We start from the raw sequence: 19,380 nt of genomic DNA, 5'->3' as shown, positions 1-19,380 counted from the left end.
TTTTCTTAGAGCAAAGCCACATCAAGCTATCTGCTGTACCCCCAAAGGAATCGAACCACTGATTTTGTAAATCCGAAGACTTACCGCTGTCCCAGCGGGGTACTTGTTAATGTGTTAATGAATATAACAGTGAATTTTGAGGACAAACGTGCTTTTGTCATAAAATTAATTTCAGTTTCTCCAAGTTTCGTAAAACTTTGAAAATACTTCACATATTTTAACTTTTTCGTCTGAACTTGGTTCGGCATGGCCAAGTGTGTTAAAGCGTTCCACTCATAATGCGTGTGTTCGAATCCTGGTCGCACCAAGCATGCTCGCTCTTTCAGCGGTGGGGGCGTTATAATGTGACGGTAAATCCCACTATTCGTTGGTAAAAAAGTAGCCTAAGAGTTGGCTGTGGGTGGTGATGGCTAGCTGCCTTCCCTCTACTCTTACACTAATAAATTAGGGACGGCCAGCGCAGATAGCTCTCGTGTAGCTTTGCGCGAAATTTAAAAAAAAAAACTAACAAACAATCATCTTAACTTCTGGTAGCAGCAAAGTTTAAAGTTCAAGTTGAGATATCTTTACGAATTTATTTTGATGTTCGGGCTTGTATATAAATGTACAACATACGTAAAGGTACAAATTAAAGTATGATATAATACCTTTACTGCTGTTTTAATGTTTGTTTTTATTTGACAAAGTGGAAGTCTTTACCACAATATGTAATGCACTGTTATAATCGACCCTCCCAGTGAACCAACGGTATGGTATGTCTGCTGACTTACGTTAGAATCCAAGTTTCGACATCCATGGTGGGCAGAGCACAGATAGCTTATTGTGTAGCCTTGCGCTTAATTTCGAACAAACAACTTATAACAACTTGACAAACAATAATTCACAATCATATACCTCGTGACTGGATGATGGAAGGAAAACAACTGAATCGAAATACAAAGACTTGAAAGCCATAAAACTTTTTAACAGAGAAATGCATGCAGTCATGCTTGATATTGAAGAACCCCTTCTATGCATGAAAAGCTTTAAATGTATTATCTTTTTATCACCAATATTTAGGGTTATTTAGGTAACGGAGATAAAATTGTTATAAAAAGAAGACTGGAAATCCGATTATTTCTTTAGTTATGCTGACAGTGCATCACATTTTACTATGGCAATATTTCAAGGAGGGCAAAGAAATAGACGCACTTAATGTCTTAAGGCTGAATAGTCGAATAACAAAATGTCTCAAAACTGGTTTTGTCCATTAAAATTAATCTGTCTAACTGAAGTAAATTGAAAGAAAGGAAATGTAATTGGTATATTTCAAAATAACAGTTATTTGTCAAATAAGGAAACACTTATGTGCCTTATCCATTAATTCATCTGTCTATCTCCGTATACATCAACAAAAGTTTAGACTTATTTATTAAAGAAAAATGTTAATTTTAGTCCATGCGACTACCTGTTCAAAATTGTAAATATCTATCAAATGAGTTTACGCAGCTAATAACTTGTCCAGCACTGCCCAGTTAAAGGTATACAAATTCGATTCATAAACTTATAATTAAGTATAATTTATGAATTTTATTGTAAATACCAATCAAATATTTGTTAACTCCAAACCACAACTTGAAACCATGAAAATCGTTTTAAAATTATTCAACTAGTTTCTTTGTTTTTGAATTTCGCGCATAGCTACACAAGGGCTATCTGCGCTAGTCGTCCCTAATTTATCAATGTAAAACCAGAGGGAAGGCAAGTAGTCATCAACAACCACTGCCGACTATTGGGCGACTCTTTTATCAACGAATAATGGGATTGACCGTTATATAATAATGCCCCAGAACTGAAAGGGCGAGCATGTCTGGTGAGATGGGGATTCGAACCCACGACTCTCTGATTACGATTCGAGAACCCTAATCACCTGGCCATGCTGGGCCTATCTAACTAGTATCAGTTTACTTGTTTCTGTACTTTGTATTGCAGTTTTATTTTGTATTGGATACTTCTTATAGTAGATTTACAAATAACCAACGATAACTACCATCTGTTTGACTTGTAATCTGAGGGTCGCGGGTTCGAATCCCTGTCGCACCAAACATGCTCGTCCTTTCAACTGTGGGGACATTATAATGTGACGGTCAATCCCACTATTCGTAGGTGAAAGAGTAGCCCAAGAGGTGCCGATGGATGGTGATGACCAGATGCCTTTCCTATAGTCTTACACTGATAAATTAGGGACGGCTAGCACAGATAGCCCTCGTGTAGCTTTGCGCGAAATCCCCAAAAAAAAAAAGACTTTCTGCTAAAAATTCTGATTTTCCCTATTTATTTGTTCAGTTTTTATATGTACATGAAACTAATACAACATCTTTAGACTTTCGATAAGCCTTATCCTTGACAGTTATAACATTTGGAAGAATTTAAACAATAATTATGCCTCCCAGTGGCTCAGCGGAATGTCTGCGGATTTACAACGCTTAAAGCCGGGTTTTGATACCCGTGGTGAGCAGAGCACAAATAACTCATTGTGTAGCTTTGTGCTTAATTCTAAAAACAACAACAAATAGTAATTACAAACTTATACATTGTATTTCTTATTTTGATCTACAAGATAAATGTATAATATTGCGAAAGATGCCCTTGCATGGCCAAACGTGTTAAGGCGTACGACTCGTAATCTGAGGGTCGCGAGTTCGCATCCCGGTTGCGCCCAACATGCTCGCCCTTTCAGCCGTGGGGGCGTTATAATGTTACGGTCAATCCCACTATTCGTTGGTAAAAGAGTTGCCCAAGAGTTGGCGGTGGGTGGTGATGACTAGCTGCCTTCCCTCTAGTCTTACACTGCTAAATTAGGGACGGCTAGTACAGATAACCCTCGAGTAGCTTTGTGCGAAATTCAAAAACAAACAAACAAAATTGCCAAAGAAGAGATTAAATTTTATTAATTTGTGATTGTGATTTTAATTTTTATTTTAGTATTTTTTGTAACAAGATATTATTTTTTTTCGTAACAGGATGCCTACAGGATCCTTACTTCATAATTTTTAGTGCATATTTTTATTTATGTCATGACTGAATAAAATATGGACATCATATTTAGAAACCTGTGTGTCTAGTTACCGAAGTATTTGTAAGTATGTACACGGTATTTTACCATGTATATTATACATGTATTTTTATCGGAATATTAAGCGAGCAAATGAGCTGGAGATATCTTGTGACGACAGCTCGAACCGTGTTTAGGTTAGCCCCCCTCACGTGATCATGTAGGTTGTAGCCGAAAAAGTCGCTGTTTCAGACCATTTTAAATAACAAAACCAATACTTTGGATAACGTTTGTTTTTGGCTTGTGAATTCAATAGGATGGTTTTTCGCCGCATGTATTATTTGGAGTATTTTCTCTATCTCTACTATTAAGTGTGTGTGTGTGTTTTCTCATAGCAAAGCCACTTCGGGCTATCTGTCGAGCCCACCGAGGGGAATCGAACCCCTGATTTTAGCATTGCAAATCTGTAGCCTTACCGCTCTACTAGCGGAGGGCTACTATTAAGCACTACCGTACTTAAAATTTATCACAACAGAAGAAGTTAATGAAGCTGGTGTTATATCGAGCTTTGGTATTAAAAATAATATATTTATTATATGTGTAATTATTTTTATAATATTTTAAAATGAAATAATATTATCATGAATTGAATATTGTTTCTAAATATAAGGTGTCTATAAAATATAATTTGGAAAACTTATGCACATATTTTATCATAATAAATATTACTTTTGTTTGCCTAGTATTTTATTTCAGTATCTGATATCCAATTACGTGAAACTCAACATTCGATTGCCACTTGATCAAGTCAAAACAAATTTTAAAATAAAGTTCATGTTGTATATTGGATTAAGAATATTAAAATTACATTTTATAAAAGGGTTTTACTTACTTTTAATTACAGACTAGTTTATTAATTTATTATTTTGGAGTAATGTGTTGTTTTTCCTAATAGTTCTAAAATGTGAATTAGATGTAATAGCTGTTTCTTAGGGTGTAGTATACCAAAAGATTGTTTGTTTTTTGCCAGCACCTGTTCTCTGAAATCAGTTTTTCATGTAATCTTCCATAATTTGTCATTTCATATATGTTCTAAAAAACATAAATCTATTTAGTTATTCATTGTAAGTGCCTAATTCTGTGAAAAAAAATTCTGATTAGTCGGCCCGGCATGGCAAAGCCCGTTAAGGCGTTCGACTCCTAGTCCCAAGGTCGCGAGTTCGAATCCCCGTCGCGCTAAACATGCTCGCCCTCCCAGCCGTGGGGGCGTATAATGTTACGGTCAATCCCACTATTCGTTGGTAAAAGAGTAGCCCAAGAGTTGGCGGAGGGTGGTGATGACTAGCTGCCTTCCCTCTAGTCTTACAGTGCTAACTTAGGGACAGCTAGCGCAGATAGCCCTTGAGTAGCTTTGCGCGAAATTCAAAACAAACAATTCTGATTAGTCCGTTTATATTTCTATAACTTCTCTGTATATTAATATTCTTAATTTTATTTTCATTATTTAATTTTTTTTACATTAGATTTGTAAAAGTAAAAAATAAAAGTTATCTTTATCTGACTCATTTTTACATATAACTTGGTTCATACCATTCTCGTAGGTTCATTCGCGTAAATTAAAAAAAAGGCACATTTTAAAAATCTACAAAGTGTTTACAGTATTCGTACATCCATAAAATTGTCGCTGTCCAGTACATGGACACAGTACACAAAAAGAAAGTTCAAACTTTAAATTGATAGACAGCATTTACATTTTATGTTTGTTTTATTTATAGCAAAACCACATCGGGCTATCTGCTGAGTCCACTGAGGGGAATATATCCCCTGATTTCAGTGCTGTATATCCGTAGACTTACCGCTGTACCAGCGAGGGACTTCGTAGTATCTTTCCTTTTCAAACAAATTGGTTTGAAATATTTACATTATTATTTAGAAAGAAATGTATATATACATACATACACACACACACCTTTTACAATTTGAAATATTTTTTGATAACGTAAGTAATGAAAATTTTTATTTAAATTCAAATAGGTGTGAACCTCATGTTAATGGTTATTAAAAGTCAGTGTTCATGTGTCATCATAATTTATATTGTCATTTAGAAATGCGAATGTCGGTGTTTACAGTTACATTACCAATAAAGAGAGTTGAATTAAACATAACTATTATTATATTATTAGTTGTTTATTGATTATAACCAATATCTAGTCTCTTCAAATATAACACACATGTATTAAGTTACCTCTGTAACTTTTAATCATTTGACAAGTTCCAAGCACAACCAATCACACGCTCAGTTTTTTGACAGTCCAGTACGAGCCGTAAAGGCCCGACATGGCCAGGTGGTTATGGTACTCGACTTATAATCTGAAGGTTGCATGTTCGAATTCCCTTCGCACCAACATTGCTCGCCCTTTCAACTTTGGGGTCGTTATAATATACGATCAATCCCACTATTCGTTGGTAAAAGAGTAGCCCAAGAGTTGGCGGTGGGTGGTGATGACTAGCTTCCTTCCCTCTAGTCCTACACTGCTAAATTAGGAACGGCTAGCACAGATAGCCCTCGTGTAGTTTTGCGCGAAATTAAAAAAACAACAACATCCTCTTCAGCAATTTCGACCTGCTTTATAAATGTGGTACATCAAAAATAATATAAGATAAAGCTACCTATAATCTGCTTACATTTTTATCTCATTTTTTTCTTACCATCAATTTCTTTTCCATTCAGAAAATACCTACGAGGAGATTTTACCCGTCAAAACCCCATGTGGACATCACTGCTACGGTGAAAGATGCTTCTCTGTGTTTCATAGAGACTCAGTCATTGTTATAGGCCTTTCTGGGGTAATTTGACTGGATTTGATTTTGATGGAAAAGTATATTCGATTTCATCTCAAACCCATAGAATACATTCGGGATCAGATTCAGGAACATATTTTACGTTTATTTCACCCATCGAAAACACCCGACTATCTGGGAAACGACTTAATAATAGAAAGGCGAAACGTAATCTAGAATTTTGTTCAAGGGTTTACACGGAGTATGCAACAACTATGTTGGGTGGTCAGATTTGATAATGTTGCCATAAAGGTGGATCTTACTTTTGAAATCTCTACTTGAATATTTTTTGAACCAAATTATTGTCGAAGACACCTTCAAACATAGATTAGAGTGAGTTTTGATGAGAGTTAATGTTCTAGTTATATGTTTGAGGTACTACTGATTTCCTTTCCAGAGTTTGAGGTAATACTGATTTCCTTTCCAGAGTTTGAAGCACTACTGATTTCCTTTCCACAGTTTGAGGTACTACTAAATTTCCTTTCCACAGTTTGAGGTACTACTAATTTCCTTTCCACATTTTGAGGTACTACTGATTTACTTTCCACAGTTTGAGGTACTACTGATTTCCTTTCCAGAGTTTGAGGTACTACTGATTTCCTTTCCACAGTTTGAGGTACTACTAAATTTCCTTTCCACAGTTTGAGGTACTACTGATTTCCTTTCCACAGTTTGAGGTACTACTGATTTCCTTTCCAGAGTTTGAGGTACTACTGATTTCCTTTCCACAGTTTGAGGTACTACTGATTTCCTTTCCACAGTTTGAGGTACTACTGATTTCCTTTCCACAGTTTGAGGTACTACTGATTTCCTTTCCAGAGTTTGAGGTATTACTGATTTCCTTTCCACAGTTTGAGGTACTACTAAATTTCCTTTCCACAGTTTGAGGTACTACTGATTTCCTTTCCACAGTTTGAGGTACTACTGATTTCCTTTCCAGAGTTTGAGGTACTACTGATTTCCTTTCCACAGTTTGAGGTACTACTGATTTCCTTTCCACAGTTTGAGGTACTACTAAATTTCCTTTCCACAGTTTGAGGTACTACTGATTTCCTTTCCACAGTTTGAGGTACTACTGATTTCCTTTCCACAGTTTGAGGTACTACTGATTTCCTTTCCACAGTTTGAGGTACTACTGATTTCTTTTCCACAAATATTTCGTAAGTTATAATTTAATTATCAGCAGAACATACCTTGAAAACTGTTGATATCTTATGTACTTCATATAATTTGTATAATTTGTGTACCTTAATCATTTTATTGGTTTATAGTTAAGGTTAAATGTTTCAGAAAGAGGGTCCGATCGTTTCAAAAGGAATGGAAAAACATTGTATTAATTTTGCACGTGATAAGGAAAAGTTACAATTTTCACAGACATACTTACAAAACAGAATGCAAGAAAGATTCACAGATGTACTTACAAAACAGAATGCAAGAAAGATTTATCAAGCACAAATGTTTATGTTTTTTTTACTAACTAAAGTAATTGTATAGAATTCCACACACAAAAAATGATATATCACTAAGAAAATTATACATGTAAAAACTGCTGGTATGGGTAGAGAAAACACTATGTAGAGGAGCGAACAACGTTTCGACCTTCTTCGGTCATCGTCAGGTTCACAAAAAATGAAAGGGTTATTGACCAATAGCTGACCACATATCAACATAAAACATTTTATTGGCAAATAATAGAAATCACGTGATTTGATTGTTGAAGTGTAATGAAGAAAAATCATAAAGTACAAAAGTGAAACCGTAACTAGAGGTTGAAACCACTTTAATAAAGAGGGCTGGAGTCTTCACTTTTAACTTTTACACAAACTTTATTCACTCAGTATAATGAATTATCTCTTGGAGTCGGGTTCTTTACTTAACAACTTTCGTACTCTTGGCACCAGTTACTGATAGTTACGGAAACGGATAAACCAGGAGAACCTCCCCAGAGTGGCCGTCAGGGTTAATAACTCGACATACACGAAGATTCATTTGATTTACTGTGAGGTTGAAAAAAGAAGTAACATGCAATGTTTTTTGGAAGTACTCATATTAAATGAATACCAAAGAAATTTTTGTGACATTAGATTTAGGCTTAACATGATCTTCCATGCGACACTCTTATTACATTCTGCAAAGAAGATTATTGTGTCCTCCTATAACACACTCTGAGTACATTCACTACGAGAGTAAATCCGTATTTTCATCTATCATGTCACTGTCTATAGAATAAAATTGGCAAACAAAATGATTCGATAAGCCTTTTCTTTATCAAATCAAAGTTATGATTGTTTGTATGTTATCCAACGGTTGTTTTTACCAATACTACATTCACAGCATCTGTCTTTGACTTGTAACTTATTGTGTTTCATAACTGAATTCCCGTCGCGCCAAACATGTGGGCGTTATAATGTGACGATCAATCCCGCTATTCGTTGGTAAAAGAGTAGCCCAAGAATTGGTGGTGAGTGGTGATGACTAGCTGCCTTCCCTCTAGTCTTACACTTCTAAATAAGGGTCGGCTAGCGCAGATAGCCCTGGAGTAGCTTTGCGCGAAATTCAAAAAACAAACAAAACAAACATAACTAAATAGCTTTGAAACAAAGTAACTCCAGTTTTGAGAGCAGAAAAAGCAAATATCCAGTTTAAGTGAAAGTAGGCTTCAAAACCTGTAGAAAATGCTGTACACATTTAATGACATGTTTTAACTAAACGTTGATAGTGTCTGTTTAGGATTTCAAGAATTACAAAACAACTCCTGCTGTTATTGATGGCCATACATAAGCCGAGGTTGAATGAGTGAGTAGCGTTTCAAGATACGGATCTGAAGGTTCATGGTTTCCACTTCTCTGCTGCAAAACAAGCAGTGCTACGTACTTTATAGCCACGGGTGCGTCGTAAAAGTAATGGTTTAATCCCTCTATTAAATTAAAGTAACCCGAGAATCAGCAGTGTGTCCTGTTGACTACTTTCTTTCCCTTTAGTCCACCACTTCAAAATTAGGGACAATTATCGTAAGTGTCCCTTATGTAGTTTTTCGTAAATATCCTAAACAAAACAAATCGGTTATTTTCACCGTCAAGCAACAATTTCTAAAAAATGTCATGGAAGTATGAAGTTACATTTAACCAATTACTGCAAGCGTAATGAGAAACTAGCTCATTCGTCAACACCAAATGTTAGTCGAATATTAAAGAAACGTCCATTATAAACACAAGTATGTTCATGGTAGTTGTAAAAGTGAGCATGCTACCACGAATTAACAGTACATGACAAACGATTAGGTTAGTTGATCGACAACACGAGAAATTTTCAACTTCACAATCCAAGGGTGTTTTGCTAAGAATGTTAAAGTACATCTATACTTGTAACGATAGACTAACCTATAAAGGAAGCTAAGCACGTGCATTCTGTTTTTTAGTTTTTAGGTGGTTTAACTTCGGCCCGGCATGGCCAGGAGGTTAAGGCACTCGACTCGTAATCTGAGGGTCGCGGGTTCGAATCTCCGTCACACCAAATATGCTCGCCCTTTCACTTGTGGGGGCGTTATAATGTGACGGTCGTTGGCAAGAGTAGTCCAAAAGTTGGCGGAGGGTGGTGATAACTAGCTGCCTTCCAACTAGTCTTACACTACTAATTTAGGAACTGCTAGCGCAGATAGCCCTCGTGTAGCTTTGCGCGAAACTCAACAAGAGAAACAAAACAACTTTTAAGTTTTGGTAATTTCACTTCTTATTTAACGTGGCCCACAGTGACTCAGCGGTATGTTTGTGGACTTACAACACTAAAAACCGGGTTTCGGTACCCGTGGTGGGCAGAGCACAGATAGCCCATTGTGTAGCTTTGTGCTTAATTCAAAACAACAAACAACTTATTTAACGTGCAAAAGATACTGTGCTATTATGCTGGCTAACAAAACGACTGCTTTTTCATGTCAGAATATCACGGGGGTTGTTTTCTCACAACAAGCCGCAGACAATGACAAGTGGTGGAGGCTGAGATGTAGATGAAAACCTTTAACTCCTAACCCTTAATTTTACCTTCCGTAATGGTTACCCCGTTTAATATTTACCTTTGATTCAAAGATGGAATATTTCCAATGCCTTTAGGCTATATTAAGGTAGCATCTTAATTATAAAGGACTGGCAACGGACAATTCCTTTTTAGGCTTAGAATATGATAATACACACTTTGGTGTATAAATAGATACACACAGATACATATAAAGTAATAAATTAACCTACCATGAACATACAGATGAACAAAGCTGACGTTCCTTTTCGGGTTCGGAGATCTGTCAAAAAAATTGACTACGCATGTGTAGATTCCTTGATCGTGATCCTGTAAGCTGGTTAGATTGAGAGATGCCTGATCTGTGAGAGAAACTCGTCCATCATAGCCGTCACCGATATGAGGTGGATAACCTTCGTACCAAATAAAAATAGGTATTTTGATTCCTTGTTTGTGCCACTGAATGATGTATGGAACAGGTCCAGTTTCTGGAAACTCGAAGGAACATGGCAGAACAACATCTTCTCAAGAAGAGCTGTCACCTTTTCAATGAAACCTTTCAGACCATATCCTATTGGAAAATATCAAATAATTAATAATGAAACCTTTCAGGCCATATTCTGTTAAAACAAATATAAAATAATTAACAATGAAACCTTTCAGGCCATATCCTGTTGAAACAACTATCAAATAATTAACAATGAAACCTTTCAGGCCATATCCTGTTAAAACAAATATAAAATAATTAACAATGAAACCTTTTAGGTCATATAATGTTGAAAAAATATCAAATAATTAACAATGAAACCTTTCAGGCCATATCCTGTTGAAACAACTATCAAATAATTAACAATGAAACCTTTCAGGCCATATTCTGTTAAAACAAATATAAAATAATTAACAATGAAACCTTTCAGGCCATATCCTGTTAAAACAAATATGAAATAATTAACAATGAAACAATGAATGTACATTGGATACAAGAAGTTAAAAATAACTATTAAAGCTTAACATTTTATAGCAGTGGGAACCTTGCACAACAACGGAAACAACTATCGTCTTAGTCATAACGAGAACAGACCTTTCTGATGCATATGTATAACAATAAAGAAGACAATGTGAACAATGCTCTACTTATTCCAAGTCATAACGAGAACAGACCTTTCTGATGCATATGTATAACAATAAAGAAGACAATGTGAACAATGCTCTACTTATTCCAAGTCATAACGAGAACAGGCCTCTGTGATGCATACGTACAACAATAAAAAAGACAGTGTAAATAATGCTCTACCTATTCCAAGTCTTAAAGAGCAAGGTAAACGTTTATAAGTTTTCATTCTCCTGAGCAATTTTTTTCAGAGGCTGATTTCTTGACCTTGTCTCAAAGTGTACAAACCTTTTCAGCAACTGAGACTTACATTTAATAAATGGTTTGTGAAAGTACGTAAAAAGTAAAGTTTGTGAACGGAGGACATCTGTTTCACTGTTCTTGTTCCTTCCAGTACAGGATGTATTCATCTTAAGTTTTATTCTCTTTCGATAACCCGCTGTAATAATTTTAAAGGTATAACACGTACTATTCCTTTTTACAATGTACTTGAACTACATTAATTTTTGTGGAAAGTAATATGAGGAGGATATAACATCCAGATCAATTTATATCTGCATTAATACTGATGTGTATCACTTTGCAAGAAATCAAGTGCATTTATTTAAATGAATGTCGTTCCCTGTGAAAAATTCATATTACTTTGTGACTTATTAGCTCCAGCCATAAATAGCAGCTATACAATCTACGAAAATATATCTATGTGAAAATTACGTAGTGAAATTACTCTGTGGCTCAGAAATAAACAGGAATGATTATAATGATAAAGTCTGGAGTTCGATTCCTATGATGGCCATAGTGTGGAGACATTTTTTACTTAATAAAAAAAACAAACTTATGAGAAATATTAACAGCTTGGTAACAACTTATCTACCTTTGCAGTGTGTGAATTCCTCTCAAGTTAGTCTCTGACATGGCCAGGTGGTTAAGGCATTCGACTCGTAATCTAACAGTAACGGGCTCAAATCCCCATCGCATCAAACATGCTCGTCCTTTTAGCCGTGGGAGCGTTATAATGTAACGGTCAGTCCCACTATTCGTTGGTAAAAGAGTAGCACAAGAGATGGCGGTAGGTGGTGATGACTAGCTGCCTTCCCTCTAGTTTTACACTGCTATAATAGGGAAAGGTCTTCGCAAATAGCCCTCGTGTAGCTTTGCCCGAAATCCTATAGCAATTAAAATTTCAAGTTGAACATTTCTAGCTGTTAGGTTTAACCACACATCACTCCACCGAGTGTGGTTTTACGAACATCCACAAATACCTTTTTCTTTCTTATTTTATGGCTAACTGACCTCGCTGTTTTATTTTAATCAGGTACATAAGAATACATTTAATATATTTTTATTTTATATGGCCTGGCATGGCCAAGCGCGTAAGGCGTGCGACTCGTAATCTGGGGGTCGCGGATTCGCGCCCGCGTCGCGCTAAACATGCTCGCCCTCCCAGCCGTGGGGGTGTATAATGTGACGGTCAATCCCACTATTCGTTGGTAAAAGTGTAGCCCAACAGTTGGCGGTGGGTGGTGATGACTAGCTGCCTTCCCTCTATTCTTACACTGCTAAATTAGGGACGGCTAGCACAGATAGCCCTCGAGTAGCTTTGTGCGAAATTCCAAAACAAACGAAACAAAACTATATTTTATACAAACTTAAAGTATCCTTAAAGTGCGTCAAAATCTTGGAATATGCACATGTTTTCATAAAACATTTCTAAATTAAGTAAATTAATGTTTTCCTTAAAGCTTATCAACAAATTTTGTATCTAGCGATTTTATAAAGTTACGCACGAATATCAGGATTTCTTAATTTTTAACAAAACATAAATATTGCTTTGACAGGTACTATTCACCTCGCCCCCCGCTTGTACAGCGGTATGTCTCCAGATTTACAACGCTACAATCAGCGGTTCGATTACCCTCGGTGGGCTGAGGAGATAGCCCTTTGTGGCTTTATTATACGAAAAAACACTATTCACCTTTTCGAGAATAAAGAACACAACGCCCTCTCTGTTAAATTTCGGAACTAAAAGTACTAACGTTTAAGATAAGAAATATTAATATCTCCTCTGCAAATATTCTAATTCCAGTAATATACTAATGTCATTTACAGGAAATCCGTGACAGATCGGACGAGCAACCAATATCTTTATATCGTTGATGACGAGAAACCCACTTGAAAAAAAAAAATTGTCTCAGAACGGCTGGTATAGATAGGTATTAACATTTTTACTAATAAAGTACAAGTTGACAACTTTGACAAGTTGACTTCCCTCTAGTGTATAACTTCAAAATCAGAGACGGTTTGTGCGTTTTGATAAAAGTTTGAAAAACAACAAGAACAAGCCACCCTTACACTTCAGATAACTACAAAAGAATATATCATATTCAGGTATTTGGTTTAAACACAAATATATTCTGTTATATTTATGTGGAGTGTAAATGTTTTTTTTTCTTAACTTTTATTACAATGTGTAAATCCCTCCACTATGTATTACACATTTTACAAGAACAGATAATAGCACATTATTCATTAATATCCAAAACAGTGAAACCAGCTTTTGTAAAAGTAGGTCACCTCTGAACAAGAAAACTCGATAATAGTCCAGAATGATGTTATATGGTACTTTTTTTTCCGTTTAAGGTCTTTTGTGTAGCCTTGCACAAAGCTTTCAAACAAACAAGACAATGTGCTTTCCAAACTCAACTTTTTGGGTTACAAGCTTTGAGGCTTGCCGCTGAACCACTAGAAACAGATCTTTGGCATGAACAATTAATTGGTTATTTTAATTAAAACATAAACATGCCATACTAACGTTACCAAGAAATGTTGGAACAGCGATAATTTAAAGTAATTTCCATGTTCAACAACACAGAAGCTAAATGTATGGTGACTATTTCTGTGTTTATTTTTATAACTGCTGAAGACCGACTGTAGTTGTCATGGTTTGCTAACCTTCTAGTGTTTTAGTATGTGACAGAATACATTTGTTTACATTAATAATGAAACGTGTACCCAAATTGATTGACGGTGGAATTTTCAAACTACACTATCCTTTATGAGTCTAGCTAGATCGATGGATGTACAGATTTTTAATACATCGGCGTTGTATAACACTAAGTTAAAATACACGCATAAGATCATAAGACATGCGCCAAGATTACAAAATAAGAAGTTACACAAAGCAACCAAAGACTGCTATAGTTATTTGTTAATAAATACAAAGTTACACAAAAGACTACCTGTGCTCTGCCCACAACGGATATCGAAACTCAGTTTCCAACAGTATAAGTCCACAGACATATCACTGCGCCACTGAATGGTTTAACCGAAGTAACTCGATTACGAAACTTAAAGATGAAGCCATACAAGGAACATTAGAAGACTTTAACATTTCATGTATAATTAAAATTTTATTGATTTCCTTTTGGGGTAGACTTCACATCACGGATAGTTTAATGACTATGTTCTCTTCGATTAAAACATTATCGATTTGTTCGCATATCGGACAAGTCATTCGGCTAAACCTTGTTGCAACCTTACCAAAGATTTATAAAAGTACTATTATATAACTTTTGATTAAAAAAGTCTACCTATATGGAGGAGAACTAATGTTTGGGGCCCGGCATGGTCAAGCGTGTTAATGCGTTCGACTCGTAATCTGAGGGTCGCGGGTTCGAATCCCTGTCGCGCTAAACATGCTCGCCCTTTCAGCCGTGGGGGGTGGGGTTATAATGTGACGGTCAATCCCACTATTCGTTGGTAAAAGAGTAGCCCAAGAGTTGGCGGTGGGTGGTGATGACTAGCTGCCTTCCATCTAGTCTTACACTGCTAAATTAGAGATGGCTAGCACAGATAGCCCTCGAGAAGCTTTGCGCGAAATTCCAAATAAACATAAACATAAAAAACTTTCCTCAAAGGCAAAGAAAACGGGCATCACATTTATAGTATTATACATATCTTCATCTTAGAGAGGGTCTAAAAACACACACATATATATATATATATACATGGTATACGAACTTGTGAATTATAAATAAAATACATTAAGAATATCCGTCAACTAGAATTATTAAAATAATAAAAGACGCTGTAGACGCACAGTCAATACTTTATATTTGTACGAAACTTTTCAGACCCTTGAAGGAAGTACACAAAATACGTTTGTAATTTAATAATAATAATACAGTTTGTGCTAAAACATTACACCAAAAAGAAAGAAGTGCCGTATTTGGGGACATTGAAAATCTTCTGTAGCACAAATTCCCAAAAAACTTTGGTTGTATGAAAAGCAACAACGTGTTGTGCTGTTACGTGTCACGAGGTACTTTATCTTCTAAATAGGACCATTCAACAAATCGATTTTGAAATAGAAATTAATAATAAGGAAATTGCAGGATATAAGAACATTTTAGAAGATAAGAATGTATTTATTGTTGTCACTTTAATGATGTCATTATGTTGACATAATTCAAACTAAATGATGTTTGTCATGTTATTGAAAACTTAACGAATCATTACTGTATTAATGGTTATCTTAAAATCTCTTATATCTGTTCCCAAAATTTTAAAATAAAGGTTTATTTTTTTGTAAATTGTTCATTTTAGTTTTATTTACTGATTAATTTAAAATCGGTATTATATTATTTAGTTAAGTGAAGTGTAAGTTTTGGATGAAAAAGTTATTACTTCTAAACAAACACTTTTGGAAGTCACATCGAAGTAAAATGATAATTTTAAAACTTAATGATGAAACATATGAAAATGTACAAGACGCACTTATGTATGTGTTTTTACTGTGCTTCGAATGCGAGAATCTAGCCTTAGGCTGTCTCCATTTCAACATTTTCCTACACACTTAGGTAAACATTATTAGCGCCAAAATCTCGGCAATAAATACGTCATTGAATTTTCCTAATGGTTCGAGTTCATCTGCACCTACCTATTTATCTATCTATTGATCCATCGATCAATATGTGTTTCACAACGCCTACTTGATCACGTAGTGTCAAGGGACAGCTAGGCCTCAATTTATTTACGAAAACCGAGACAAATGGATAACATTCCCTGTTCTCGCTCGATACGAGCCGAGAATATAATTACACGTTTGTTAGTTAGTGTACATTACTTCACTATATCGAAGTTTCTTTACTTAACGTTAGAACACTGAAAACAAAAGCACAAAAAATCGTAGCATATGATATACGAGTTAAAGAAAGAGTATTTTGATATTCAACGAGAAAACGGGATCGTATTTTACAGGTAAATAGTGAACATTTGGTAATGTTCTACAGATGTAGTTAAAATGTCAAATTGTTACTCTGAGCTGTGTGAGAAAATTCAGTCATAAAGGAGCTAATGTTCAGAAATAGCACATTCAGTCTATCTGTACGTCATGTTAATTTCAAGTATATTTAACTTGCGTGCTAATGCACCCGATATTCAGGTAAATAAGTAATCGCACCAGAAACAATCTATGTGATTCTATTGTACTAATTAATTGCCGGAATACAAATCATCTAACCTCGAACTTGTGTCATCGCTGAAGAGGGTTTACAGTAGAACAGCACTTGATGCAATTATACAGCTGGAGTCTTTTAAAATTTCTACATTAATACGAGATCGTTCTAGATATTCAGAATATCTCATGTCTTCGTGGTTTATTTGTTTGGACTTAAGTACACAGCTACACAAAGAGCTATCTGTACCTTGACAAATGGAGGTATCGAAACCCAATATTTAGCGCTATATGCCCACATACTTACCGTGACACGTTTCACATACAGCTGTACTCGGAAAAAACTACACAATTATCTTCTTCGTAACTCATAATTCTTCCAGTGAAAACCTTCTTTTTGTTGCCTTCTTTGTTCCTAGGTGGCCTTCTGAAGGTAGTAAGTCGTTTACTCATGTTAAATTTCAGGATTCAGTTTCTTTTCCTTCAAAATGCAATCCACACTTTGAGACGCGAGTGTATTGTGAGAGTTACGGTCAAACCCCACTATTTGATCACACAGAGTAGTCCGAGTGTCACCGACGGGTACTACTGATTAGGTGCCATCTGTTTGATCCATTATTTCAAAGATAAAGATAGCTACGTATTTTTGTAGATTTGCTGGAAAATTCTGAAGTAACCAAATAAATTTTCCTGTCATAGCCAGTCCATATGTCGTTAACTCTGCTTGTTTGTATAGAAGTGTTAACTTCTGTCCATCAAGACCTTGCATTTAAAATGAAAATTTAAATCCAATAAGAATATGATGTCACTTCAAATCATCCATTTTCTTACAGAAGTATTTTCATATTCTAATTTTTACCACAGATGATTTACCTTATGATTTACCTCTGCTCCTGTGAATCTGTCTTTTTGTGGGTCATTCTTAGCTCGCTATATACACCTACATACTGAAACTACTTTGTTTCTAACGAGCATTTATTATTTACTTTTCTCTGCCAAATTGGGTCTATACCTTGACATGAGGCCCCGGCATGGCCAGGTGGTTAAGGTGATCTGAGGGTTGCGAGTTTGAATCTCCATCACACCAAACGTGCTCGCTCTTTCAGCTGTAGGGGCGTTATAAAGTGACGGTCAATACCACTATTCGTTGATAAAGGAGTAGCCCAAGAGTTCGCGGTGGGTGGTGATGACTAACTGCCTTCCCTCTAGTCTTACACTGCTAAGTTAGGGACGGCTAGCGTAGATAAACTTCGTGTAGCTTTGCGTGAAATTCAAAACAAACAAAGAAAACCTTTAGATGATTTAGTAATGCCTTTTTTTGCCTTATTCTTGGAATAACATTATAGATTATAATACCATATTATAATACTATAATATCAGTCAATTATCGCGGTCATTTTTCTTCAAAACCTCTCGGTAATATCACGTGTTGTTTTTTTTTAACTCCTTACAACCTTCCTCGTACATTACCATCTTATACATGTTTGTGCATACAAACATTCTCTATTCAGACACAACACCAAGCGATTACAGAATAACTTACTATTTACCAACCAAGTTGCTCCCCAGTGGCTCAGCGGTATGTCTGCGGACTTACAACGCTAAAAACCTAGTTTCGATACCCGTAGAAGGCAGATCACAGATAGCCCATTGTATAGCTTTGTGCTTAATACAAAACAACAATCAACCAAGTTTGATCCTTCTCAATTTTAAATGCTCTTACATTTCCCAGAAACATAAAAATGGACAGAAAACGTTTATCCATCTACATATACAATGAAATCGATTTCCTTCTCCAGGTTTACATAATTTCTTTCTTTACTTGAAGACTTGTTTTAAATCATGATTTCCAGTTTACTTTTCTTCTATAAATAGCATATTAATTAATCGCCAGTTATTTCTTCATGAATAATTTTGCAATAACACACACATGTACTTCGTCCTTCATGATATACGTGTGATTAGGAACACATTCAACCAATAGCGTAGTTGGTCTGAAGAGAACTAATTTACATGTTGGAGCACGTGTCAATAACTTAGGCTACCAAGATGATATACTTCATCAGGGTCATTCATATATCTCGTAGAATCGTTGTTATCAGTATTAAAATTCAATGAAGGCACTGTTTGTATTCGACAACGCAAACATAAGTGATAAACATCGAAGTCAGTTAAAGAACGATAACCAATGTTTAGCTTTAGAATCTCAAAGACAACAACTGTGGGATGATGTATTTTGTATATTTCATGTGTGATAACTGTTTCAGTTTGTATATAAATATTTTATTGTAATGAATGCAATCTGACCGAAAACGTATTTTTGATCTGAGCATACACAACACAGATGGCTGTTTAGTTGGCAAGTGTGATAGGATGTAAATATTAGTGTATTAAAAACGAAACACACTGACACAAAGAAGTCAATCGGTGCTGATTAGAATTTCAAATGGTAAAGTTAGTACTTAAGTATGATTGCTGAACGATGAGAGAAGGAAGCAGGCATAGTTCTTAATTTGGGTCCGAAGTATTTAAAATTTTTTTACCCAGTAAATAGTTCTGTAATAGTAAACAGTATTCCTGATTTTATATAATTATATAGTATTATATAATTTACCACAAATACACCATCTCATAAAAGGGTGTTACCTCCAAAAATAAGTTGTTTACTTTATATGCACTAATAACATAAACTAGCTTTTATGGGATATACGATATTGTAAATAAACCTCTAAACGATGGATAGAAAGTCTGTTTTGAATTTCGCACAAAACTACACGAGGGCTATCTGCGCTAGTCGTCCCCAATTTTACAGTGTAAGACTAGATGAAAGGCAGCTAGCCATCACCACTCACCGCCTACTCTTGGGCTACTTTTTAACCAACGTATAGTGGGATTGACCGTCACATTATAACACTCACACGGCTGAAAGGG

At 35.6% G+C, this 19,380-nt stretch overlaps 1 protein-coding gene across 1 annotated transcript in view; it reads right to left on the bottom strand.

Annotated features, from left to right (window-relative positions):
• The window catches only part of LOC143235628 (protein turtle-like), a 77,324-nt gene extending 60,422 nt beyond the window's left edge, over positions 1–16,902 (bottom strand). The window contains exons 1-2 of the mRNA XM_076473861.1: positions 16,776–16,902; positions 10,117–10,404 (exon numbers count right to left, since the gene is read on the bottom strand). Of these exons, the coding sequence (XP_076329976.1) occupies positions 10,117–10,404; positions 16,776–16,902 (415 nt within the window). The remainder of the gene's footprint in view (positions 1–10,116; positions 10,405–16,775) is intronic.
• Between the last annotated feature and the right edge of the window lie 2,478 nt (positions 16,903–19,380).

The sequence above is a fragment of the Tachypleus tridentatus genome, chromosome 12 (assembly GCF_004210375.1).
Source record: "Tachypleus tridentatus isolate NWPU-2018 chromosome 12, ASM421037v1, whole genome shotgun sequence".
NCBI lineage: Eukaryota > Metazoa > Arthropoda > Merostomata > Xiphosura > Limulidae > Tachypleus > Tachypleus tridentatus.
This window is presented reverse-complemented; position numbering and strand designations above follow the sequence as displayed.